Genomic DNA, 27,792 nt, shown 5'->3' on the forward strand with positions numbered 1-27,792 from the left:
CGGCTGGCGCCCCTCACCCACCTTGAGGACCTGCTGCTTGATGAGCGTGGGCACCAGCACGATCATGACGGCTCCCAGCACGGCGCACAGCAGCCCAGTGAAGCCCAGCACCGCGGCCGCCCGGCGCGCTCTGGCGCGGCTGCCCATGTCTACGCGCCCTGGCTCCCGCCCGGCGCTCGCGCGACTCCGCGCCTGGGGGGGACGGGGACCGGGACACAGGCGACACAGGCGGCGACTCTGGGGACGCGGACCGCAGCGGCACGGCGGGGCCCGGACGGCGGCGCACGGAGGAGCGGCCCGGCAGGTGGCCGGCGGTTTTATGCGCCATCGCCGGCGCGGCCGGACCGCCCCCGGGACGCCCTGGGCACCAGGATTCGGGCGGGAGCCTACGAGCGGGGGCGGGGGGCGGGGGCTGCGCGGGCCGGGGCGGGGTTTGGGGCGGGGCCGGGGCGGGGCGCGGATCGGACGGTCCGGAGGACACGCCCCGCGGGGGTAGTCTCTGGCCCCACGCCCTCGCTTCCGTTTCCGCGGGAGGCGGCGGGGGGATCCCTGCGTCTGGCGTGCAGTAGTGTTGGTGGGGTGTGGCTCCCCCTCTGTCTCCTCTCCCCCCCTCCTCCCCGCTTCTCCCTTTCCCTGCTCCTCTTCCTCCTCCCTCATCCTGCCCCCCTCCTCCCATCACCTGCTCCCTGTCCCCTTCTGCATCCCCCTCCTCCCCCAGCCCCCCTAACCCTCCCGCTTCCCCCTCCTTCCCCGCCCCTCCTCCTCTCCCACTTCCTCTGTCCTGACCACCGTCATGGGCACACTTAGTAGGAGTTTCCCAACTCATTAGAAACACCAGAGCCCGCATCCCACTTCTGCGACCTCATTCCCATCTCCCGAGTCCCCAGCCACACACACGTTCTATTCTAGCCTCGCTCTCCCTGGAACCAGCCTTGCAGACTCCCGCCTCAGTGCCTGCTACACCCCCCCCCCTTGGCATTCTGTTCCCCGAGATATCTGCCTGGCTCCTTCCTTCATGACTGCTCTGCCACCTTATCAGAAAGGCCTTCCCCCGCCACCCTGTGTAAAACAAAATAGCAGCAGCTCTCCCCGTCCACCCCTCACCCTTATCGCTGGGCACCACCTGGCATGTTACGCAGTCATTTGTCCTTTGCGTTTTGACCAGCCCCCCAACTAGAACGCTGCGGGCAGACGCTTCGTCTCTCTGGGCCCCTGCCTTGTCCCCCACCCGCAGCTAGAGCACCGCCCAGCAGGTAATGCTTGCTCACAATAGCACTTTGGAATGAACGGATGCAGAGCCTTTTAGATGCTGGGCCCTGTGCTTAAGTTCCTTGCACAGAATGGCTCCATTTTACAGGTAAGGAAGCAGGCACGGAGAGGTGAAGGAACAGACCTCAGTGTTGGCTTTCTAATGAAGAGGGAGACAGCGATGAGCAAGGGAGCAAACGAGCGGTGGATAATCACAGGTAACAAGTGCTCTGAGAAAATACGACAGGTGGGCATGTGCTCCCCTGCACACCCCCACCCCGCTCCTGACCCTGACTTCTGCAGCCCTGAAGTCGGCCGAGCCCCTCCTTCTCTAGACCGGACTACTGGTCCTAGAAGTAGGCCTTCAGAACCTCTCATTCAACCCTGGAGGAAAGCAGGCCTGGCCTGAGTGTGTATTTATTGAGCGCCTACTACTAACTGGCCAGAGAGCTTGCGTGGCACTCTTCCGCTCGGGAGACTTGACCTTGCCCAGAGTGCATGCAGGAGCCCAACCCCTGACCAAGTCGGGGTGTCAGGGCAGGGCTGTGGTGTCAGAGAGGAACAAGTCTGGGGAAATGGTGCCCTGGGGTTTCCCGCAGCAGCGTTCCGGGGAAAGCCGCTTGGCCCGTTCTTGGCCTCGGTTTTCTCACTTGTCAGGTGGAGACAATAAGAGCCTCTCTCCAAGGGCTGGCGTGAGGATTAACTGCGTTGGGAAACTGTGGCAGAGCGTACTTAGATCAGTTCCCATAACAAGGGAGCACAGCTGAGTCCTGTATTGTCCCAAGGCCTGTGACCTGGCTCTTACCCACCTTTCTGCCCCATCTCCCAGCCTCTCCCCTTGCTCACTGTACTCCCTCCCAAGCTTTCTTTCTATTCCTTGAACAGCCCCAGCTTCCTCCTGCCACAGGGCCTTTGCATTTGCTGTACCTTGTGCTTAGAACACTCTTCCCCCAGATCCTTCCAGGGCTCACTTCTGCTCCAAGCTCCAGCTCAAAGTCCACTCCTGAGAGCCTTCACTGTTCAGTACCCAAAACGGGAAACCCCAACCCACCAGTCACTGTACCAAATCACCCCATTTTATCTGAAATTGTCTTACTGGTTTATTTACTTTTGTCTCCCCCAGCTCCTGAGCAAGAAGCTGGTCTGGTTTTGCTAACAGATGTTTCCCCAGCACCTGGGACATATTACGTATGCACTAAAGACTTGAAGTGATCAATTAGCTCACTGAGGCATTAATCAATCAAGCCACTCATGGAAGAATTAACATATTTCATTGAATTCCTCAGGGTCTTTGACAGCCATCAGCTATGGGGATTGTCTTATTCCCATCGACTTGGTCGTTCTTGGGAACTAACCAAAGAACTAATACTCGGGGTCTGCCCTGGCCCGATGCCCACCCCTCTTCCTTGACACCCATCCTCCCTCAAAGGGGCTCATTCGCCTTGACCCTCTCACCCAATGTAACTTTTATTTATTATGAGCTCTTCAAGGTCCAAATGTGCGTGGTGCTTACCCAAGAGAGCCTCAAGGACACAGCAGGAAGGCCCTAGCGTCAGGCTGGGGTTGTCACCTGACTGGGACTCAGGCGGAGATGAAAGGCCGTCTGAGACACGTGACCAGCCTTGATCTCACTGAGGGGAGTCACTTCCGTTGGGGGGTCTGGGGGGCAAGGATGGGGGGCAGCCTAAGAAGCAGGAGAGAAGGCTTCGTCACGCTTTAAAGAGAGGCCTTGCCAGGGTAGGGAGAGCCGATGAAAATGCAGAAGGAAAAGAAAGACAATCAGAGTAAGATATTTTCAGCATGGGTGCGGGGCGGGGGGGGGGGGGATCCTGTGCGACCAAGTCAGATGACATTCCTTCTCAGCGTAAACGTCTCCCTGATCAAAAGACAGATGGTGAGTGTGGGCAAAGATGTGGGGACAGCAGGACCCTCAGACACTGCCGGGGGGGCTGTAAGATGGGGCGGCCACTGTGGAAAACGTTTCTCCAAAGGCCGAACACAGCATGAGACCCAGCCGTCCCAGTCTGGGGCACATCCAAGAGAAATGAAAACTGTGTCCACACAAAAACTTGGGCACCAGGGGTCATTGCAGCACTGGGCACGGTAGCCAAAAGGTGGAGACAGCCCACATGCCCCTCAGCTGACGAATGGGTCGATAAAGTACGGATTATCACACGTTGGCACGTTATTCAGCAGGAGAAAGAAGAAAGTACTGATACCACAAGGGGGATGAACTTCGAAAACCCTGAGTGAAAGAAGACACTTAGAAAAGACCATACAGGGACACCTGGGTGACTCACTCGGTTGAGCGTCCGACTGGTGATTTCGGCTCAGGTCTTGATCTCGGGGTCCTGGGAGGTCCTCGAGCCCTGCGCCAGTTTCCGTGCTCAGCAGGGAGTCTGCTTGAAGATTCTGCCCCTCCACTTTCTCTAAAATGAATAAATAAATTTTTAAAAAAGAAAAGATCACATAGTGTATAATTCCATTTATAGGAAATGTCCAGATGAGGCAAATCCACGAGACTGATGGCAGATGAGAGGCTGCTGCCTTGGGGAGGGGTGGAGAAGAGATAGGGAGAATCAGGAGCTAAGGTGTGCAAGGCTCCTCTTTGGGATGACCAAAGTGTCCTGATTGTGGTTTCACAACCCTGTGAACGGACTAAAATCCGGTGAATTATACCCATTAAGGGAGTGCATTGTATGCTATATGAGCTACCTGCCAATAAAGCTGTCACTGAAAAAATCAGAACGTTCCTCCAGCCCCCACCTCACTCAGACTAAAAGCCAAAGTTCTGGAGCACCTGGGTGGCTCAGTCATGAAGCATCTGCCTTCGGCTCAGGGCGTGATCCCAGGATTCTGGGATCGAGCCCCACATCGGGCTCCCTACTCTGCTGGGAGCCTGCTTCTTCCTCTCCCACTCCCCCTGCTGTGTTCCGTCTCTCGCTGGCTGTCTCTCTGTCAAATAAATAAATAAAAATCTTTAAAAAAATAAAAAATAAAAGCCAAAGTTCTCACCACAGCCCACAAGGTCACCATCATCCCCCGGACCTCTTGTTCACCTCTCCCCCCTGTTCCACCTGCTTTACCTCCTGGGTATTCCTCAAACCTGACACCTTGCACCCGCCTCAGGGCCTTTGCACTTCCCAGTCCCTTTATTCTTCTCTCAAACTCCCATGGAGCTCACCCTCCCTCCCTTCACATTCTTGCCCTCACGTCATCTCAGTGAGAACTTCCTTCCTAACCACTCTTTTTAAATTACAAACCACACCACACAGTTCTCCCTATCTCGTTTCCCGGCTTCGCTTTCTCTGTATGGCACTTATCACCCCCAGCACATTACATAATGCATTGGCTCTCCTTGTAGAATGGAAGAGCTCCATAAGTCTGTTTTCCCCATGACTGCATCCCCAACTCCCAGAACAGTGCCTGGCACACAGTAGGTCCTTAATCGATATGGACCGAGGAACCATGGCTACCAGAGCCCAGTGGTTACAAATCTGCCTTTGCAGCCAGGCTGCGTGAGCTGGGGCGGCCTCTGGCAATCTGCGCCCCGGCCTCCTTCCCTGTGCAACAGGGATGATCTCAGCGGTGCCCACCTCCGGGGATAGTCATGAGGATTAAACGAGTTGATGCTGATTACACACTTAGCAAGGTGCCAGCGTGAGATGGAATCATCTCCCCGTGCAGGCAGCCACATGCCGTGGGCCGCACCCCAGCCCAAGAGCCCTCAGTATTCTCCTCAGGGGCACCGAACCAGGTTATTGCGTGTAAAGAAACGACTTGATTAAACAGAGTCACAGCCGGTTGGTGGCAGAGCAGGGACTGAACCAAAGTCGCTTGCCTCCAGAGCCCAGACGTGAATAAGGACGCTCTTTGCTGAGGAAAAGGAAAAAGTGGAGAAAGGGAAAGGGGGAAGTAGAGTAGGGGAAGACAGAGGCGAGGGGAAGGACAGGAAGAAAAGAAAAAGTGCTTGAGGAAGAGGAGATCGTCGTGTTCTGCCACTTTGGTTGCTGCTCAAGCAAGAGCAGGGCCAGAGCTCGCGGCTGCCTTTTTCATTTGTCAAGTGTTGACTGAGCACCTGCTACGTGCCAGGCACGCCACGAGATGCCAAGGACCCAGCGGTGAGCCTGACAAAGCTCCCTGGCTGTGAGGAGTTGACCGTCCAGCAGGCAAGCAAGATCAATACGTGATCAACATAATCATTGGTAAATTTCGTGACCTGTTAGAGCTGCGGTGTCGAGTACAGGAGCCCTCATGGGGCTCCTCGGGACTAGAAATGGGCTCATCCCAGTGAGAGGGGCTGTGTCACACATGTGCCAGGTTTCAAAGACTTAGTATGAAAGAAGGAACAAAATATCTCAGTATCTTTATATCGGTTACATGTTGAACTGACAACATTCAGATATGTTGGGTTAAATAAAATCCATTCTTAAAATTAATTTCAGGGCTTCCTGAAGCGTCTGCCTTTGGCTCAGGTCTTGATCTCAGGGTCCTAGGATCAAGCCCCCAGCAGGGAGTCTGTTTGAGATTCTCTCTCACTCTCCCTCTGCCCCTCCTTCTGCTTGTGTGTGCTCTCAATCTCTCTCTCTCAATCTCCCTCTCTCACGAATGAATAAATAAATCTTCAGGGGAAATGCAGTTACTAAACACTGTTTAATTGCAGATGTGGTCCCCATTGCATTTCTTTTGAACAGCACTGTATTAAACAATGATCTGGACCAGGGAAGGGGTCGTGAGGGGGGGAAAAAAAGAATGATCCGTGCTTTAGGGGGGGGAATAAGAGAGCAGGGGTAGTGCCTCCAGTGGGGAAGGGAGCGTGCGATGTAAAGGGGGTGGTTGGGAGGGCCTCTGTGAGAAGGTGACATTTGATCAAAGACTTAAAGAAAGTGCAAGAAGGAGCCACACAGATTTCTGAGGAAGAGCTTCGCAGGCAGAGGGAACAGCCAATGCAAAGGCCCTGAGACAGAAGTGCCCTGGATAGATTGTAATGAGGATGCCGATTTCTGTACTGATGCAAATGGCGTCTTAGGAGCTGTTTTCTTCAACGGGCAAAGACTCCCCTATGATCCTGCGAATATTAAGGGAGGTCTCCAGAGTCCACAGACATCTCCCTGGAGATTCAGCCTGGCCCCCAAAATCCCAGCTTTCTGCAGAATCATCTGGCACCTTGTGAGCCTCCAGCCACCTTCCTTCTCCAAGAGCTGGCAATTGAACATTACCTTTGCCCCTGGCTCTCAATACTTGAGATAGTGCCTCTCTGACAAGGACTAAGCCTCCAATACAAAGTCACTTTCCAGGACAAAGGTGGAAGTGTGTGGGAAGAACTCGGCCAGCAGCCGTGAACTAAGAACTCTGCTCCATTTCTGCTGGCTCGCAAGAGGATAGAAGCTTCTATTTGTTCCCACAGCTTGCTGCCTGCTGGACACAGGAGGATGGCTCCTGACCAGGACAAGGCTTTCAAAGGCTGAGGCAGGGGGCGCCTGGTTGGTTCAGTCAGTGGAGCGTGGGATTCTTGATCTCGGAGCTGGGGAGTTCAAGCCCCACATTGGGCATGGAGCCTACTAAAAAAAAAAATAATAGAAAGGAAGGAAGGAAAAGAATGGAAAGAAAAGGGAAGAAAAGCTGAGGCATGATGTCACGAACCATTAGGGCACATACTGCAGAATCCCACTCCCACGAGGCAGCCAGAGGAGTCCTGGTCAAAGAGACGGGATGCAGGATAGGGGCGCCAGGGGCCGGGGGTGGGCGCCAGGGCCCTGGTGTTTCCTGGGAACAGAGTATCCGTTTGGGAGGATGGACGGTGGTGATGGCTGCACAGACTGCACGCTTTCAAAGGGTCGATATCCACACAATGATGAAAGTCTGAGCCGCGCAAGGACAGAAGCGGAACCCCCACAAAGTGCAGGCAGTGTGGTCAGAGCTTCGAGAAACCTCTCAGGAGGCTGACTGGAAGCTGAGCTATAAAGAAGGAGACCTGAGAGTCGGTCTTTGATCCAGAACTGAGGAGGGAGACAGCAGATAAGATATGGGTGGGGAGGGCTTGGGGAGGAAAAGCAGGTATGGTGGACCCTCTGGAGATTTCCCTGCAGCCTCTAGAAGAGGGAAGTGAGGGGCTGGGGGCTGCCAAACTGTCACTAAGCCCACTCTGGAGGGACCGCTTCCTTCCTGGGCCCGTCCTGGGCCAGAGGGAGAAGTGCTGCCAAGCCCGAGTGGGGCAACCTGCTGGCTTCCCTGAGCAACACAGACCCACACAGGGTCTGTCCCAGAAAGAGGACCCGCCACGCAGAGGGGCAGGAAGGGGACACATGCCAGCGATGGGGGCTCGCTGCTTTCTAGGTACCCCTCTGAGCCCTGGTCACCTCTTCTGAGACCCACGTGCCCTCTCTGTAAAAAGGAAGTTGGAGGAGTACCGAGGCTGAGACAGAGGATGCAGTCCCCCAGAATGCATTGCCTCTGGATAATTTAAAAGCAATAATAAAACCCACTCACACCCGGTCTGCTTCTAATTATCACCATACAGCAGTCACTCTAAAAAAAAGTCAGTGATGAAATATTCCCCCTGAAAAAAATCCTTTATTGGCCTAAGTTTTCTAAACCAGGAATTGTCAAACTACAGCCCACAAGCCAAATCTGGCCCTCAGCCTGTTTTCGCAAATAAAGTTTTATTGGAACACAGCCAAGCCCATTCACTGCATGTCGTTGACGGCTGCTTTCTTGATTCCGTGGCAGAGGTGAGTAGTTGTGACAGAGACCCTATGGCCCAAAAAGCCTAAAATACTTATCTGACCCTTTACAGAGAAAAACTTGCCAATCCCTGTACTAAACAATTGCCATGTTACTGTTGCGTTTCAATGATTTACACATAAGCTTCCAATCAGCACGTTTCTATCACTTACCCTTAAATAAATACTGTATCCTACATGAAATTTAATTCGAAGAATTCCAGATGCCACACACACACCCACACACACACACACATTCACACACATGAAATATTTTAATAAATATCTTTAAAAATAGAAATGTATTCCTCTTTTTTCTTGTTTAAAACTAAAGAAGGAGGGGCCCCTGGCTGGCTCAGTTGGTGTAGCATGCAACTTTTGATCTCCGGGTTGTTAGCTCAAGCCGGTTGTGTTTAGAGAATACTGAAAAAAAATAAAATAAAATCTTAAAAATATAAAATAAAATAAAATAAAATAAAATAAAAAAGTAAAGAAGGAATCCAGAAAACAGTTATTCTTACTGAAAAGAATTGTTGTTTAAAGTGGGTGTTTGGGGCACCTGGGGGGCTCAGTCGGTGAAGCATCTGCCTTCAACTCAGGTTATGATCTCAGGGTCCTGGGATCGAGTCCCTCATTGGACTCCCTGCTCAGCGGGGAGCCTGTTCTCCCTCTGCCTCTGCCCTCCCCCACTCATGCTCTCTCTCTATTTCAGATGAATAAATAAAATCTTTTTAAAAATAAAATAAAATAAAGTGTGTTAAAAAAAATGATCCACTCAAGGGTCAATTGCTGACAGGATTACTGACCATAAAATTCAACATTAAATTCCTGTATAATAGACACAATGGGCCACCTTCCCAAAACTCACCTCTCCCACCCCCTTCTCTACCAATGACAAAGTGCCCACCTTCCTCCAAGAGGCCACAGATGCTCCAAAAGGGGGACCCCGTGCCCTCCTCAGGAAGGGATGCTGAGGACAGACACTAAGCGAGTCTTGGTAACACCATTCGCCTCACTCTGACTAGCTTGGGGGGGGGCACGTGACCAAATTCTGGCCAATAAGACAGGTGGGTGGTGTGCTGGAGGACTTCAGAGAAAATGGTCCCAAAGGGCTCAAGGAGGAGATGACTCCTGCATCTCTTCTGCTGCATGTTATCCCATCTGGGTGAGATGCCTGGGTAGGAGGCAGCCATCCTGCTCTGTAGGAAATGCTAGAGAAGGGGGACGGGAAGACCCTGGGTCCTCAGTGATGGCCATCCTTGACCGCTGAAACTGAGAACCCCAAAGCCGCCCCATCGCAGGACTTCTCCTTATGTGGAAATAATAAATGTCTTCATTGTTAAACTGTTTGGGTTGGTGCTTTCTAGTACTTTCAGCCAAAAGCATCTCAATGAATACAGATATGAAACCCTCTGGCCGGCAGCCAGCAGCCACAATCAAGAGCTTTATTGATTGATTCGTTCAGTGAATGTTTACTGAGTGTCTTCTATGTGTCAGGACAGTTCTGGGCACTGGAGATCATGAGAGGGTCCATTCTCTCCTAGAGGTGCATTCCAGCGGGTGGGGACAGACACAAAAGCAAGTCCACAAATAAGCAAAATTATTCCAGATAATGCCAAATGCTGAGAAAGAAACAAAATAGAGTGGCTGGATAAAGAGAGTGAGGGTAGGGCTTCTCTGAGAAGGTGGTATTTGAGCAAAGAACTGAATGAAGTAGAGCCAACCATGGGAAGACCCAGGGAAGAGATTCCAGGCAGAGGACACAGCAAGTGCAAAGGCCCTGAGGTGAGAGCAAACTTTGTGTGGTCAAGGGACTGAAATGTAGAGTGTGAGGGTGGCGTGGTTATGGCAGCAGCTTTCAGAGAAGTATCTAGAAGCGCACAAAAGGCTCACAGTCCAAATTTCTCTCCTCCCTCCTTCTCTTCCTCCCTTTCTCTCTCACCCTCTTACACACTCTCTCTCTCTCTCTCTCTCTCTCTCTCAGGGCTTTTGTTCCCAGGTCCAAAGTGTATAAGCACTGGTTTGTTGAAATCTGGGCTGAGTTTTCAGGCTCTTCTTTTTAACTCAAGAGAACCACTTAACCTCTCGCCATGTGTGGGCCTGACACCACACTGGCCTTTCAAAAGAAAGCCAAGTTTTTGTGATTCTGCCTAACTAAACAGCTCATTCGCAGCAAGTCCCCGTCTATTTCGTCTGTTTCGCTGTTGGTCCTGCCAGAGTAACCTTTTCTGTCCCTCCCAGAAAACTGCAGCTCCAGTCGGGGGTGGGGGGGTCCACCTCCTCCGCCTGGGGCCCACTGAGGCATGGGGACGCGGTCCACAGCATCAGGGCAAGAGGATGGGCACGGTGCAGCGGGGCAGGAGCGTGCCAATGTCGATACAAAGAATTCTTGAGGATCGAGAAAGGCCCTTGCCTGTTTCCAAAACTCACTCAACTGTGGAACAGCAAAGTTGCCTATTTCTTTCCTGAGGGGGGGTCATTCCTGGCCACCAGACTGAGGTGTGTGGTGGACGTGGCTGGAACTTAGGTAGAAGCAGCTTCCAAAAACATTATCTGGCTGCTGACCCCACTCTGGACACAGCTGCCAACAGCTGAAATGGCTTTTTGCAGGAGACAGGGTGGTGCCAAGGGGGACCACCGGACAGTCACAGGGCCATTGGTTTAACTCTGTTTCCTGTGGGCATGGGGGGTGCCTCAGCTACAGCCTCATACAGGTTCCAGACCCGTAGGGACAAAGATATTATTCTCACACCACTGAGTCTATACTGGCACCTAAGAGAAACGCTCTCAGGGAAAGGAATCCGCTCTGGTGAGGGTGTATTACAGAGGTCGCAGAGGGGCCACTTTTCAAAGCAAACAGGCTCGAGTTACTTCCTGCCTAAATCCTGCGCTGGCTTCCCATTGCACGGGCATAAAGACCAGACCCCTCCCCGGGGCCCACAAGGCCCTGGGCCACCTCCCCTCCCCTACTTCTCCCCACTCTTCACTCCCTGAGCTGCAGGATCCTAGCCTCTTGTGGATCTTCTGATATGTTCAGCTTGTGCCCACCACGGGACCTTGGCACGTGCTGTGCTCACTGCTTTCAACCAGTCTCCACAGCATCTCCCTCAAGGTCCAGCTCCAATATCACCTCCTCGGAAAGGCCTCCCTGGCCAGCACATCTAGAGAGACACTCCTTATCACATCATCCTGTTTTATTTCCATGACTCCCTAATATTGTCCTGCCTATTACTACCTGTCTCCTCACTGGTATGAAAGCAGCACGAGGACAAAGATCATGCCTTTCCTCACAGTAGGGCCCATAGCATGAGAGGGGCATGATGGCTTGGGGAATGAAGATGAATGAATGAATGAATGAATGAATGAATGAATGAATGGAGGGACCTGACTCCATTGGGGGAAGTCAGGGAAGGCTTTCTGAGTTGCCATCTGATGGACAAGGAGGAACTGGGCTGTTCACCTCAAAACTGGCTGACCACCAGAATCCTGTGGGCTATACCTCATGCCAACCTTGGGCTCCATCCTCGCAAATTCTCTGATCTGGGTCCAGCACAGCGCTTGGTGTCATTTCTGCCTCCCCGTGCAATCCTCGCAGGCAGCGAGGACTGAGAGCCACTCATCGCGGGCCGTGTCTGTCCACGTGTTCCAGGAGCCTCAGCACCCGGGAATGTGAGAGAAATGCAAATTCTTGGTTCGGATCCCACACCTGCTGAATCAGGTGAGGTCCAGGGATCTGTGTTTTCACATGTCTTCCAGAGGATTCTGATATTCACTCAAGATAGGCCATGGGAGGAGGGAGCCCAGAAGGCCAAATGTGATCCGTGCGCACATGGGAGGGAGGGACTCCCACGCTGACCTCTTCTCTGGCTCCCTCTCCCTGAGACAAGCCCGAGGCTGTGTCCCATCCCGCCCTTTCCTTGAGGAGGCTGAGATCTGGGGCGGCCTCTCCTGATTTTGCACTTCATGTTGGCTCTCGTGCTGCCACCCGCCCAGGAGTTAGTGCAATCCACAGTTCCGTGGAAGAAAGGCTCTTCTCTGCGGGCTCCTCTGGCCCAGTCCTGCCCCCCCCACTCCCGGCAAGGGAGGAAGGTTGTCAGGGCAGAAGGTGTTTACTTCAGCAATGCGTCTGTGGGCCCCAAGGTACGGGAACCCAGTTCCCGAAACACGATCCTCAGAAACCTGCTCCGGAGGAATAGGACACCCGCGCCACCTGGGCACGTGTGCTTTGTCGTGCAGGTAACAGCCACACGGGTGTGTGTGTGTGTGTGTGTGTGTGTGTGTCTTTCCCTCGTCCCTCTACTTCCACGCCCCCTCCCCATCGAATCTGTTATCTTGTCCTGATAGTTCTTGAATTCTTTCACTTCTCTGCATCTGGTTTCAGAATCCTGCCCCCTATAAAAAGATATGTTCAAGTCCTACCCTTGGGACCCACGAATGCAACATTACTTGGGAATCAGGTCTTTGCAAATGTGATGGTGCGCAGGTGAGGTCATACTGCACAAGGGCAGGCCCTAAATTCATGACGGATGTCCTCGTAAGAAGAGACGGCACAGAGACACGCCATCGGAAGCCGGCTATGTGAAGAGGGAGGCAGAGCCCGAGGCGCCAGGAGCTGGAAGGGTGGGGAGGACTCCTTCCCTACAGGCTTCAAGGGAGCACCACCCTGCCCACATCTCGGTTTCCCACTTCTGGCCTCCAGAGCTTTGGGAGAATAATTTCTGTTGTGAAACATCAACTCTAGCTGGGTGGCCAGATGCCCCCTGAAACTCTGGGGTCTCTGAAGCTAACAGGGAAACGGGGTACATGGTGATTGCGGGGGTAATTTGAACTCTCCCCGCGCAATCCCCTTATGCTGCGCCTTCCCCACTGGCTCCTATCTCACCACTTTTGTTTTCTTCCCGTTTCCACATTTCATGTTCCTTGGAATTTATGGAGAATAAAGAACTGAAATCGGAGTTTTGCCCAGCATGGAGCCAACAACAGGAACGGAGCCCTTACTTAAGTAAAACAAAACAGGAACTCTTACCTTCCTGCATAACAGCAACTACTCAGACACTGTTGGGAACTAACACTTTCTCCTTTAAGAAAGGAACTTTCAAGGGGCGCCCGGGTGGCTCAGTCCCTTGAGTGTCTGACATTGGCTCAGGTCATGATCTTGCCTCGTGGGGCTCCCTGCTTATGGCTCCCCATTCAGTGGGGAATCTGCGTCTCCCTCTCCCTCTGCCCCCCACTTCACTCATGCTCTCTCTCTCAAATAAATAAATAAAATCTTAAATAAAAAGAAAGAAAGAAAGAAAGAAAGAAAGAAAGAAAGAAAGAAAGAAAGAAAGAAAAAGAAAGAAATCACCTTCCAAGCCAAGACATGAGCTTCATAAACCCTGTGAAGAAAGGGGGGGGGCTGGAAAGTGAGAGGACTGGAAGATCCTTCCAAATCACCCACTGTCAGTCCCTCGGGTCACAAATAGGGTTCACAAGGTCCCTAAGGCCCTGTCACAGCCAAGATTCGCTTTGCGTTCATTTTGCATAAACACAAACTCTGCACAACTTCTATGGAAACCGTACATCTCAAAGTCTCCGAAAAAGTCTTTGGAAAAACCACACAATAATCCAGTGATAAAAGTTGCCTCCGAGGGGTGGGGTGGGGGAGCATCAAAGTAGAGCAAGACAGGGGCACCTGGGTGGCACAGCGGTTAAGCGTCTGCCTTCGGCTCAGGGCATGATCCCGGCGTTGTGGGATCGAGCCCCACATCAGGCTCCTCCGCTATGAGCCTGCCTCTTCCTCTCCCACTCCCCCTGCTTGTGTTCCCTCTCTCGCTGGCTGTCTCTATCTGTGTTAAATAAATAAGTAAAATCTTTAAAAAAAAAAAAAAAGTAGAGCAAGACTTACTTTCTGCCAAAACCCTTTTATACTCGTGTGGCTTAAACATATCTGTGAATTTTTTGACGGTTCTCCATGAAAAGTGAAGCCTGTTATGTATCAAAGGACAAAGTCAACAGAGTGAAAAAGCGACATACAGAATGGAAGAAAATATTTGCAAGTCAGATATCTGATAAGGGCTTAATATCTAGAATATATATTTAAAAAAAAAAACTCCTACAACTCAACAGCAACAACAAAATCAAATAACCCAGTTACAAAACTGAACTGTTGGGAGTTCATCAAGATAAAAAGCTTTTGCACAGCGAAGGAAACAGTCGACAAAACCAAAACACAGCCGACAGAATGGGAGAAGATATTTGCAAATGTCTTATCAGATTAAGGGCTAGTATCCAAAATCTATAAAGAACTTATCAAACTCAACACCCAAAGAACAAATCGTCCAGTTAAGAAATGGGCAGAAGGCATGAACAGACATTTCTGCAAAGACATACAAATGGCCAACAGACACATGAAAAAATGCTCTACATTACCCAGCATCTGGGAAATACAAATCAAAACCACACTGAGATACCACCTCACACCAGTCAGAACGGCTAAAATTAACAAGTCAGGAAATGACAGATGTTGGAGAGGATGTGGAGAAAGGGGAACCCTCTTACACTGTTGGTGGGAATGCAAGCTGGTGCAGCCACTCAGGAAAACAGTATGGAGGTTCCTCAAAAAGTTGAAAATAGAGCTACCCTATGATTCAGCAATTACACTACTGGGTACTTAACACAAAGATACAAATGCAGTGATCCAGAGGGGCACCGCACCCCAATGTTTATAGCAGCAATGTCCACAACAGCCAAACTATGGAAAGAGCCCAGATGTCCATGGACAGATGAATGGATAAAGAAGATATGGTATACATACACAATGGAATACTATTCATCCATCAAAAAAAATGAAATCTTGCCATTTGCAATGACGTGGATGGAACTAGAGAGTATTATGCTAAGTGAAATAAGTCAGTCAGAGAAAGACAATGATCAGATCTCACTCCTATGTGGAATTTAAGAACCAAAACAGAAATCATAGGGTAAGAGAGGAAAAAATAAAAGACAAAACCAGAAAGTGAGACAAACCATAAGAGGCTCTTAATCATAAGAAACAAACTGAGGGTTGCTGGAGGGGAAGGAGGTGGGCGGATGGGGTAACTGGGTGATGGGCATTAAGGAGGGCATGTGATGTAATGAGCACTGGGTGTTCTATAAGACTGATGAATCACTGACCTCCACCTCTGAAACCAGGAATACATTATACGTTAATTAATTGAATTTAAAAAATAAAAATAAACAAATAACCCAATTAAAAAATGAACAAATGGCTTGAATAGAAATTTCTCCAAAAATGATATGCAGATGGCCAACAAACATATGAAAAGATTCAACATCACTAAGTATCAGGGAAATGCAAACCAGAGATATATCGTCTCACATCCATTAGGATGGCTACTATCCAAAAACCAGACAATAACAAGTATGGGCAAGGATGTGGAGACATTGGAACCTTTGTGCCCTGTTGGTGGGAGTGTAAATGGCACCGCCATGATGGAAAACGGTATGGCAGCTCCTCAAAAAATTAGAAATGGAACTACCATACGATCTAGCAATCCCACTTCCGAGTATACACCCAAAGAATTCAAAGCAGGATCTCTAAGAGATACTCGCACACTCATCTTCTTGGTAGTATTACCCACAATAGCCAAGAGGCAGAAGCAACCCAAATGTCCACCAGTGGATGAATGGGTAAACAAAATGTGGTCTATCCATACAGTGGGGTTATTCAGCCTTGAAAATTAGGAATGAAATTCTGTCACATGGATGAACTTGTGAACATCATGCTAAGTGAAATCAGCTGGTCAGTCGCAAGTTGAATAGAGATCCAGTTACATGAGGGACCTAGAGGGGTCAGATTTATAGACAGTCGGATGGTGGTCGCCAGGGTCTGGAGGGGGGCAGGGAACGGAGAGTTAGTGTTTGATGAGCTTCAGCTTTGCAAGATGAAAACGTTCGAGAGATCTGAGCACAGCAACGTGTATATATTTCACACCACTGAACTACACACATAAAATGGTTAAGATGCTACATTTTATGTTATGTGTTTTTTATCACAGTAAAAACAAACAAACAAAAAAGGCAAAAACCCAAAAGAAAAGGTGGACATTAATTCCCTTCCCTTTGCATCTGGGCTACTGTCTTGCTGCTGCCTCCCCTCCCAGGGTCAGAGCTGGCGCAGCAAGCACCCGGTCCACATTCCAGCCCCGGGGAAGATGGGAGGAGAGGCTGGAGGTTCCTTTTTAATAACGTGACCTTGAAGTTGCACCTTCTAGTTATACTCGCTTCTGATGCACAAGATGTGGCCGGTAGGGTGGAGGCGATGCGGTGTCCGCCTGCCGCTCGCTGGTGCTCGCTCTTGGAGCCCAGACCACGTGACGATGCTCTGTGTTGTATTCTAGCAGCAACCCTACCGGGGGCCCAGCCCTGCGAGAGAGGAAGCTTCTCGATTCCCCCAACCACTTCTGACCCAAGCACCTGACAGAGCTGCGTGGAACCACCCTGCTGAGCCCAGTCACCCCCAGAGCTGGGGCGATATGATCCTCATACTTTGTCGTTTTCTGCCACTGAGTCTGGAATAGCTTATGAAGCAGCAGTAGGTAACTGAACAATCCTGTTGAATTATTTTAATCATGTGTATATATTAGGTATGCTTTTCATACCTAATAAACATAATTAAAAGATCATCTTTTAGAAATATAATTTAGGGGAGCCTGGGTGGCTCCGTCGTTAAGTGTCTGCCTTCGGCTCAGGGTGTGATCCCAGCGTTCTGGGATCGAGCCCCACATCGGGCTCCTCCACTGGGAGCTTGCTTCTTCGTCTCCCACTCCCCCTGCTTGTGTTCCCTCCCTCGTTGGCTGTCTCTCTCTCTCTGTCAAATAAATATATAAATAAAATATTTTAAAAAAAAAAGAAATATAATTTAAAAGATCATTAAAGCCCGACTGAGGCTTTTAAAGTCTAAAGGTTTGCACAAAAGCTAAAAAAAAATCCTAGATCAGTTTTTCGCCCACGTATCCCAAGGAAGTACTTTCAAATTTTTATCCTGATTGTGGAATATCCTAAAAGCCTAGAGAATAATATTATAAACACCATGTGCCCAGCATCCAGCTCAAACAAATCTTAATAGCATGATATATTTCTCTCTGCTTATTTTTTTAAAAGACTTAAAAGAAAACTTCAATGGGGGTAAAACAAAAACAAAAACAAAAAACGACGACAAAAAAAACCCATAACATAAAATTTACCATCTTGTCTCCAGAACTTCTGCATCTTGCAAAAGTAAAACTCGGTCCCCATAAACAACATCTCCCCAGCTTCCTCCCTCCCACAGCCCCTGGCAACCAGGATTCTACTTTCTGTTTCAATGAATTTGACTACTTTAGATACTTTGTATAAGTGGAATCATACAGTATCTGTCTTTGGGGGCACTGGCTTCTTTCTTTTTTGTAATTGAGGTGAAAGAACAGTAACCTTCTACTGTGAACAGTTTTGTGGCATTCAGTCCATCCATGATCCCGTGAGACCCTCATCTCTGTCAAGTTCCAAAACATTTTCACCACCCCAAAACAAAACCCCAGACCCATTAACGTTACTGGCCGTTCCACCTGCTCCCCCAACCCCTGGCAACCACCAATCTACTTCTGTCTCTAGATTTGCCGATTCTGGACATTTCATATACATGGGATCATGCAACATGTGGCCTTTATGTCTCTGCTGGGTTTTAAGAAATGCAATATTGGGGTACCTGGCTGGCTCAGTTGGTGGAGCGTGTCTCTTGATCTTGGGGTTGTAAGTTCGAGCCCCACATTGGGTGTAGAGATTACTTAAAAATAAGATCTTCTGGGTGCCTGGGTGGCTCAGTCGATGAAAGGTCTGCCTTCGGCTCAGGTCATGATCCCAGGTTCTGGGATCAAGTCCCACATCGGGCTCCCTACTCAGCGGGGAGTCTGCCTCTCTCTCTGTGCCCTTTACCCCCCTCGTGCTCTCTCTCTCAAATAAATGAATAAAATATTTTTTTAAAAAAAGGAAATAGCAAAACATGTTAAGTAAAGAAACAAAACAGGGTGGGAGGGTCAAGAGTGACCTGATGGCCAGTTTCAGTTGGGAGGCCAGGGAAGGCCTCTGGGACAGTTAGCCTACATCTGGAATGACAAAAGGAGCCTGCCACTCAAAGACAGGGAAAAACATTCCTGGCAGAGGAAACAGGATGTGCAATCCTTGGAAGGTTTGCACTAATTTGAAACGTTAAAGAGCACAGCAATTTGATAAATATAGTGAGGAAACAAAATCAAGTCATATACAAGAGTGCGGGGTGGGAGAAGCCCTATCAGTCTCTCTCAAGAAATGACTTGGACGGGGCGCCTGGGTGGTGCAGTCGTTAAGCGTCTGCCTTAGGCTCGGGTGTGATCCCAGCGTTCTGGGATCGAGCCCCACATCAGGCTCCTCTGCTGGGAGCCTGCTTCTTCCTCTCCCACTCCCCCTGCTTGTGTTCCCTCTCCCGCTGGCTGTCTCTATCTCTCTGTCAAATAAGTAAATAAAATCTTTAAAAAAAAAAAATGACTTGGACATAAGACCTGAAAGATTGGCGGGAGGTGAGGTTGGAAGGACCGTCAAGGGCCAGATCTTACAGAGCCTTAGAGGCCACGCAAGGAAGCTGCATTTTATTTTTGCCCGCACTGAAGGAAGCCAGTTAAGGGGTTTAAGCAGCAAAGGGCCAGGAATCAGGCGTACGTTGTAAAGAAATCCCTGGCTGCTTGGTAGAGAGTGGAGGGGTTTTGGAAATGACCTGAAAATCTTTTATGTTGAGAGGGTTTGCTCATCGAAATCAAAAATAAAAGTGGAGAAAGTCAGTGGTTATCAGCTTCGACACAGAGTCACCGTCCAACCCCGCAGTGCCTCTCCTAGACATACTCACAAGGACTGAAAGCAGGTGGTCAAACGGATGCTTACACCGGCCTGCCCATCACAGCACTGTTCACAGGAGCAAAAGTACACATGACATAAAATTCACCATTTTAGGGGCGTCTGAGTGGCTCAGTGTGGTAAGTGTCTGCCTTTGGGCCAGGTCATGATCTCAGGGTCCTGGGATCAAGCCCTGCTCAGCGGGGAGCCTAGTTCCCCCCACCCCACCCCCCCACCAACGCTTGTGCACACTCCCTCTCTCTCTCAAATAAATAAATAAAATCTTTTTAAAAAATTCACCACTTTCAACCATTGGGGAAACAACTCAAATGTCCCTCAACAGAAGCATGGCTACAGAGAACGTGGTCCATCCCCATGATGGAATATGATTCAGGCGCAAAGAGGAAGAAGCAGGACACACACAGCCACGTGGTGGGCGAACCTTGAAGACAGGATGCCGAGTGACAGGAGCCAGACACAGAAGGCCACACGGCGTGTGACTCCGTGTCCACGAAATGTCTGGAACAGGTACGTCCGCGACAACAGAAAGCACAGACTGGCGTTGCCAGGAGCTGGGGGAGGGACAGTAGGGGCGACCGCTTAGCTGGTACGAAGTTTCCTTTTGGAGTGATGAAACGTTCTGGAGCGAGGTAGAGGGACAGTTGCACAATGTTGCAAATGTACGGAACGCCACCGAAGTGTGCGCTCTAAAATGCTTAAAACGGTGCACTTTATGTCATGTGAATGTCACCACAATTTGAAGAAGGGAAGGATGCCACTCTGGTGAGGGACACTAATAACAGGGAGGCTGTGCAGGGCGGGGGGGGGGGCAAGGTGTGTATGGGAACTCTCTGTACCCGCCTCCCCTCAGCTTTGCTGTGAACCTGAAACTGCTCTAAAAAATAAGGTCTATTAAAAAAAAAAAATTGAAAGGAGGACGAGAAGGAAATGCCCAGAGGGAGGGAGACAGGGAAGGGGAGAGGGAGGGAGCGAGCGAGGGAGACAGCCCTTTCTGGGGTGTCCAGCCACTTCATCGCGCCCCCTTGTGGCTGCTGACACTGTTGGGAGTGTCTTGGGGACAGTCCTGTGCGCTGCAAACACGTAATAGGGCTTTCGGTCCCGGACTCTCTGCTGGGGCAGGTACGCCTGGCCTCCTTCTGAGGCGTGATGCGCCGGCTCGCCCCTGAACGCTGCACGCTGGTGCCGGGTGGTTGGTTCATCTTCTAGGCAACATTTTAAAAACTTCCCAAATGAAAGGCTCTATGACTATTCTGTTTCTCCACCTATTTCCTAAACTCTGTTCCATGTCTTGCCTCTGTGCACATATAAACTTGTTTTTTTACCACTTGAACCATTTGGAAGGGTACAGCTCACAGCACGAGTGCAGTTACCACCACCATCCGTCTCCAGAACTTTTCTCATCTTCCCAAACTGAGACTCTGTCCCAGGAAACACTAACTCCCCATTCCTCCTCCCCAGCCCCCTGCACCCACCCTTCTCCTTTCTGTCTCTTTGGACTAGACTCCTCTGGGGACCTCATTTAAGTGAAATCATACAGGAGCTGTCCTTTGTCGCCGGCATATTTCACCAGGCATCGTGTCCTCCACATTCACAATGTTGTAGCAGGTGTTACAGTCTCTTTTCCCCTTCGTGGCTGCATCGTATTCCATCGTATGGATAGACGGTGCCTAGTTTATCTGCTCGTCCGTTGATAGACATGTGGGTTGTTGCCGCCTTTTGGCCGCTGGAATAGTGCTAGTACAAACATGGGTGTACATAACTATTTTTAAATGTCACACAGTATAGCTAAGTCAATGGTCCTGTGTAGCTGTGGCTGCATGAATCTTGGGTTCCAGGAGCCAATCAGTCAGCCAGTCCCTAAGGATGAGGACCAGCTGACAGCCCCTTACTTGCTCAGTAAATGAACAGATATACCTGCTAATTAAGTCTCCAGTGAAAACACCACACATTCTTAAAAAAGCGACAGCCAGGCACCCTTACAGTTTGTCATAGCTTTGGGGATCCCATGTCCGATTCTGCCTCTCCCTCCCTCCCCATCCACCATAGCTAATAATTAGCACACAGTTCAACACCTAAAGATAGGGTGAGGCAATCAGTATAAACATACAACACCCTCCTAAGGACAAAGTCCCCAACTGATACACAGAGGGCTTCAAGAAATGTCTCTCACACTGAAAGTGGATTTTGTTGAGTGGGATACTGAACGAGGTCCTTCTTATGTTGGGGGAAACGTAATATAACGCTGAAGTTCAAAGTGCTCTAAGATCCCATGACTCGCCCAGCCAAGATCAAAGTCTGAGAAGCCCCGCGCTGGCTCAGATGTGGGGAACCAGGCATTGCTGGCTGTTGTTGGCAGAAGTGTAAATTTGTATAACCCCTTTGGAGGGGGATCTGGCAAAGCCTGTCTAAATTTAAAATGAATGTGCCCTTTGACCCAGCAAGTTCCCTTGAGAAGTTTGTCTTTCACATATGCATGCACGTGTGGACAAAGGTCTACATGTAAGAATAGCCTTTGTCACAATGATTACAGAGAAGCCAAGTACTGGAAGCCACGAGAATGCCCGACAGTAGGGGATTGCTTAACTAAATTGTGGCCCATCTTCACCAGGACCACCGAGCAGAACCTTCTGTGATGATGGACTTGGCTCTGTCTGCGCTGCCCAGAATGTTTGCCCCAACAGTTCTTTCTACTGAGCACTTGGAATGTGGCTAGTGCAATTGAGGAACTAATTCTGTTAAATTTGAACTAATTTAGATGTAAATAGCCGCGTGCGATTCCTGGCTGGGATACTAGGGCAAACCTACACAATGGAGTATTTTGCATCTAGGAACAAGAAAGGAGGATCTGTATGGACTGATCCAAAAAAAGTACTTTTGGGGCGCCTGGCTGGCTCAGTCGGTGGAGCCTGCGACTCTTGATCTCGGGGTTATAGGTTCAAGCCCCACGTAGGGGATAGAGATTATTTAAAAAACTAAAATATTTTTTTAAAAAAGTATTTTCAAACTATATTCCCACACAAAAAAAGCAAGGTAGAAAGAGTATGTCTGGTATGCTTCACTTACATAAATAGTCTCCAAATGCATAGACCATCTGGAAGGGTACACAGGAAACTGGTAACCATGAGAACTGATAAGGCCTGAATATTTGTGTCCCCCTCTCCCAAATTCATATGCTGAAATCCTAATCTCTGGGACGCCTGGGTGGCTCAATCGGTGAAGTCTGCCTTTGGCTCAGGTCATGATCCCAGGGTCCTGTGATCAAGTCCCACATCGGGCTTCCTACTGGGCCGGGAACCTGCTTCTCCCTCTGCGCCTCCCCCTGCTTGTGCTCCTCCTCTCTCACTCTCTCTCTTTCTCTCTGATGAATAAATAAATAAATAAATAAATAAATAAATAAATAAACAAACAAAATCTTAAGAAAGAAAGAAAGAAAGAAAGAAAGAAAGGAAGAAATCGTAATTCCCAGTGTGATGGTACTAGGAGGTGGTCTTGAGGATGGAGCCTCCATGAGGGGATTAGTGCCCTTAGAAAAGAGACTTCCCCAGGGCACCTCGTGGCTCAGGTGGTTAAGCATCTGCCTTCGGCTCAGGTCATAATCTCGGGGTCCTAGGATGGAGTTCCCTGTCGGGCTCCCTGCTCAGTGGGGAGTCTGCTTGTCCCTCTGCCTCTGCCTTTCCCCCTGCTCACACTCTCTCTCAAATAAATAAATAAAATCTTTAAAAAACAAAAAAGAGGCCCCAGAGAACTCCCTCACCCCATCTGCCATGTGAGGGCACAGTGAGAAGATTGTGAACCGGGAAGTGGGCGCTCAGCCAACAGGAACGTGCCAGCACCTTGACCTTGGGCTTTCAGCCCGCAGAGCTGTGAGGCGCGAGGTGATGGGAACACCGTAGCTCTGCGCCCTGCAGGACGGTGGCCCCTAGACACGACACGTGTTTCTCCAAAGTACTGGGGGGGGGGGGCGTATGGCCATTGCAACTGAGGAATACGTTTCCTGTCATTCTAATTAATTTAACTTTAAGTAACCACGTGTGGCCATCTTCTTAGATTCAGGTGGCAAGCCTGGGACCACGCGGTGGTCTTTCATTTTTCCACACCACGGAGGGACTCCCAAGAAGTCCCTGAAGCTTCCCCTACATGTGCCTTCTGACAAACTCCCCTGAGCCCTTGGCTCACCGAAACGGCTCGGCCACCCAGCCCAGGAGAAGGAAAAATGCTGCTTTCAGAGTCGGAGCCTGGTTCAGAGGCTTCGGGTGCTGAGCTCCGAAAGCTGTGGTCAAAGCAGTGAGGCTAAGGGGAAAAGCCCCCCAGGCCGCGGTCATGGTGCTTAAATGGGGGGGTCTGGAGCACGGTGGTGAAGAGTCAGACTGCCTGGTGACCCCGTGTTCCACATCAGTAAAATCTGAAAGATAACCATGCCTTGATCACAGAGCTGTTAAGAAATGTCAAACTAGGGGCACCTGGGTAGCACAGTCGTTAAAGCGTCTGCCTTCGGCTCAGGGCGTGATCCCGGCGTTCTGGGATCGAGTCCCACATCGGGCTCCTCTGCTGGGAGCCTGCTTCTTCCTCTCCCACTCCCCCTGCTTGTGTTCCCTCTCTTGCTGGCTGTCTCTGTCAAATAAATAAATAAAATCTTCAAAAAAAAAAAAAAAAGAAATGTCAAACTGAAGCAAGCGCTGGGTGTGTGTCAGTTACTAGTTTTCAGGGCATGGGGAACCAACAATGCACTCAACACAACGGGTCAGAAAACTGTTAATACTGATACGTGCTACGAAGGATGAAAGGGGGTCTCCCCCGATGGTGGTCAGGGAAGGGAGGCCTGGAAGAGCGGAAGGGCCCTGATGAGAGATGTCAGGGGAGGTGTTCCAGGCAGAGGACCCTGCAAAGGGCCTGAGGCAGAAGAAAACCTTCAGGCTACAGGACTGCGGAGGTGAGCCAAGGCCAAGGGCTGGGATGGTGCTCTGAGTGGGACGTGTGGTCCTTGGATGGTGTTAAGTGGGGGAGGGCTTCCAGTTTTCAACAGCTAACTGGGGCTGGCAAACCAGCACGTGGGAAGACTCAGTCACCTTCTGGGGTCCCTGAGCTCACCCCCTTCCTCATGCCCTTCACACCCCCATGTGCTTTCCCCTCCTGGTTCTTGCATTTGCCCAGAGAGAACGTCAGAAATGAGGAATGAGGGCCATGGGCTCAAGCCATCATCCTTCTAGAAATCAGTGCACCCCACACAGCTGGGAGGAGAGTGGCTTGTCCAGGGCCCCAGCGGGAGCAGAGAGACTAGCTGGGGGATTAAGATGCGGGAAATCGGTGGCTTAGACCAGGGCGCTGGCAGAGCTGCCGGAGTCCGGCTATGTTTTGGAGGCTGAGCCCTAGTATGTGCTGAAGGACGCCACTGGAGGCACGAGAAGAGGAAGGTAAGCTCTTCAGCCTGAACACAAGGCCAGTGGAGATATTAGCTGGGCCAAAAAGACCAAGGGAGGGGCGGGTGGAGAAGGGAGTGCAAATCCCAGACAATAAATCTGTTCTACCTCGTACCATATTTTTCAAAATGGTGCACATCCATAAGGAAACAATCTAATGAATCCAGAATCTGGTGGGCCTGCTTCTCCAAAGTCAACGTCCATCTTTAGGAAATAAAAGAAGGCAGAACATTGTCCAAGACTGAGAGAGGAAGGAGTGTTGAGTGAGGAGAGAGAAGGTTTGCACTCCCCTTGACAAGAATGGGACAGGCCTTTCGGCCTGACAACACGCATACAGAGGTGGCTTAAGACAGGGCCACCTAACCGTGGTTTTTCCAAGGTCATATCTCTGAGGTACACTAGTAGGGAATCGGGGCCATGTCTGCCCCAGCCCCCAAGATCAGCTCCTGGGTCTGTCTCCAATAAAGGTTTGTGATGACATGGCCAATGCAACAGACAATGGATGGAGGGGTCTGAGGGTGATGGTGTCACTGAGCACCCAGAACCAGACAGGCCCACACTGAGGTGGTACCTTCTGCCTCCACCCAGGTCCTCAAAATCCTCAAGGACCTCCAAGAGACAGAAAGAAGCAGAAAAACATTAGGCACATGCAAGTATCACTGTTGATGAGATTGTCAACATTGCCCGACACACGCAGCACTAGTGTTTGGCCAGAGAACTGTCTGGAACCATTGCGAGACCCTAGGCACTGGCCCAGCCTGTGGGCTGCAATGCTGACAGCCACCACCATCATGATATCAGCAGGATGTCCAGCTACTTAAGAACTGGGAAGGAGGGGCGCCTGGGTGGTTCAAGCGGTTGGGTATCTGACTCTTGGTTTTGGCTCAGGTCATGGTCTCGGGGTCCTGGGATTGAGCCCCACATCAGGCTCTGTGCTCAGCGGGGAATCTGCTTGAGATGTTCTCCCTCTCCCTCTGTCGCCCTCCTTGCACTCTCTCCCTCAAATAAATAAATAAATAAATAAATCTTGAAAAAAAAAAAACTAGAAAGGAAAATGTTTCAATAAAGGATCATTTGACAACCAGAGAGACAGAGAGAGTCAGAGAGGGAGGGGATGGTAGGGAAGAAGGGGAAGGAGGGAGGAGGAGGGCAGGGAGAGGGAGGGGAACAGACGAAGCATAAATCTTTATTGGATCCTGGTTCGAGAAATAAATTGGCTATACAGACATTGTTGGGACGATTAGGAAGATCTGAATGCAGACTGGACCGCAGATAGAATTATGGTTACTCATTCTACTGGATGATAATAGCGTCGTGGTTGTGGAAGAGAATGCCCTTCTTAGGAAAGACAAGAAGAACCACCATTTAGGGCTCAAAATATGATGTCTGCAATTTGCTTTCAAATGATTGAGTTAGATAGATAAAGCAAATACAGCAAAATATAAATTACTGAATCCAGGGGAGGATTCAGTATATTATTTTTTGTAGTATTCTTTCAACCTTTTGGTATGTTTGAACATTTTCAGAAAAGGTTTCGGGAGATAGTTGAGAAAACTGATACATGGTATGTATCCCAAAGCATAAAAAGCTTTTTTCCTGGATTTTTAAGGTGCAAACTCATGAATTTATTGGCACCTCTGCCTTATTGGCACCTGCTGGGCAATAGTGTGCTTCTAGAAGAGCTGCCCATGCATGCCGGGGCACTGGCACCTGTACCATCCTGCCCAGCAAAGGATTCGGCCCAGTTCTTGGAAAGGCACCCCAGCGAGGAAGCGGCTTTTGGGGGGGTGCCACCAATGAAAAGTAGGAGGCGCGGGGCGCCTGGCTGGCTCAGTCAGTAGAACGTGTGACTCTCAATTGCGGGGTGGTGAGTTTGAGCCCCACGTTGGGTGTAAAGCTTACTTAAAAATAAAATCATAAAAAAAAAAAAGAAAACCCAGAATCCTCAAGGGTTTGACTTAAAATGCAGTGTCCCAGCCGCCCTGAATCAGAGCGTCTGGGCTAGGCCTGAGGGAGTGCATTTTCAACAAGTCCTGGGGGGTCCTCTTGCGTGCGGTTTAGGAACCACTGGTCTGCAGATGTGTATTACTGACTTTTACCTAGACGACATAAGGAATAAGAACGTGTCAGGTTTCATTCTCACTGCTTTTAGCTCCTACCCCTATGCCTACAACCATCTTCCTATGCCCATTTTGATCTTTTGTTTTAAGGTGGTAACATAGCCAGCCTCAAGTACTGCCTCATGATGGGTCAAATCCAGTGGGTCTCAAGGGTGGGGGAGGGGCAGGGGACTTCGGAAATCTCTGGAGGCTGCTGGCATCTAGTAAGTAGAGGCCAGGGGCGCCATCCAACACCCTACAGTGCTCAGGACGGCCCCACACCAGAGAATTACCGAGGCCAAAGGTCCACAGTACTGAGTTTGAGAAAGCCTGGTCTACCACCAGTCTGGCCCCTTGTTCTGATCAAGGAGAGCTGAGGGTAGGTCCGTGAAAACGTTTATTTTCCTCTTAAAAGATGCGGATATGGGGGCCCCTGGGGGGCTCAGTCGGTGAAGCGTCTGACCTGGGCTCCTGGGATCGAGCCCCACAGCATTGGGCTCCCTGCTCAGCGTGGATTCTGCTTCTCCCTCTGCCCCTCCCCCCCATTCTCTCTCTCTCTCAAATAAATAAATACATAAATCTTTAAAAAAAAATGCGGATATGGCTGAGGCCACTCGTCCCCCTTCCTGCTCTGAGGACAGATGTGATTCCTGGAGCTGTGGCCACGGGAGGCTCACAGAACCCCAGGGCAGGCCCTACTGCCCACATCCAGACTTCTTGTTGAGTGACCAAATCAACACCCCTTTGTTTAATCCTCGGTGATTTGCTCTTTCTGTTTCCTGTAGCCAAAAACACTCCTCACTTCACACACTGCTGTTGAGCCTGATTCTCTCTGGCAGACCAAGGGGATTTCAGCGATCTCGGCTCTGGTAGAGCCCCCCACGCTTCTCTTCCGCACAGTAAATAGTTAAGTGCTTCCATGGGAGCCAGTCGGAATGGCTCAAATAGGGAAACAGAGACTTGAGTCCTGACTGTGCTATGAGACAGAAACCAACTCCTCCCGGACTTAGAGGCGGGGCTGGACCCTAGTGGCTCACTACTGTCAGGTATTGCTATCTATTTTGTGTTCTTTTTTTATTATTTTAATTTTAAAATTTTCTTGATTTTGTATTCTTTTTTTTTTTAAAGATTTTATTTATTTGTCAGAGAGAGAGAGCACAAGTGGGGGGGGGGGATGGCAGAGGGAGAAGCAGACTCCGCTGAGCGAGAAGCCGGGCGCAGGACCCCATCCCAGCACCCTATCCCAGGACCCTGGGATCATGACCTGAGCCGAAGGCAGACACTTAACCAAGTGAGCCACCCAGGCGCCCTTTATTTTGTATTCTTAACAGCATCCTTTATTACTCATTGAAGGCCCTTGATCCTAAAACCCCACCACTTTACTAATTGTTCAGACCTATG

At 50.1% G+C, this 27,792-nt stretch overlaps 1 protein-coding gene and 1 pseudogene across 6 annotated transcripts in view; one reads left to right on the plus strand and one right to left on the minus strand.

The window, feature by feature from the left end:
* Nucleotides 1–27,792, minus strand: part of SCARB1 (scavenger receptor class B member 1) — a 109,216-nt gene that overhangs the window by 70,983 nt on the left and 10,441 nt on the right. The window contains exon 1 of one of the 6 annotated variants that reach the window (XM_026514697.4): nucleotides 22–367. In XM_026514697.4, coding sequence (XP_026370482.1) covers nucleotides 22–147 — 126 coding nt within the window. In that variant the 5' untranslated portion in view covers nucleotides 148–367. Of the gene's footprint in view, nucleotides 1–21; nucleotides 368–3,548; nucleotides 3,678–27,792 lie in introns of those variants that run through there. The other 5 variants (XM_026514695.4, XM_057306007.1, XM_057306006.1 and 2 more) reach the window with 5 other exon arrangements.
* Nucleotides 24,549–24,667, plus strand: LOC113267129 (U6atac minor spliceosomal RNA; annotated as a pseudogene).

Source organism: Ursus arctos, unplaced genomic scaffold, assembly GCF_023065955.2.
Source record: "Ursus arctos isolate Adak ecotype North America unplaced genomic scaffold, UrsArc2.0 scaffold_34, whole genome shotgun sequence".
Lineage (NCBI taxonomy): Eukaryota > Metazoa > Chordata > Mammalia > Carnivora > Ursidae > Ursus > Ursus arctos.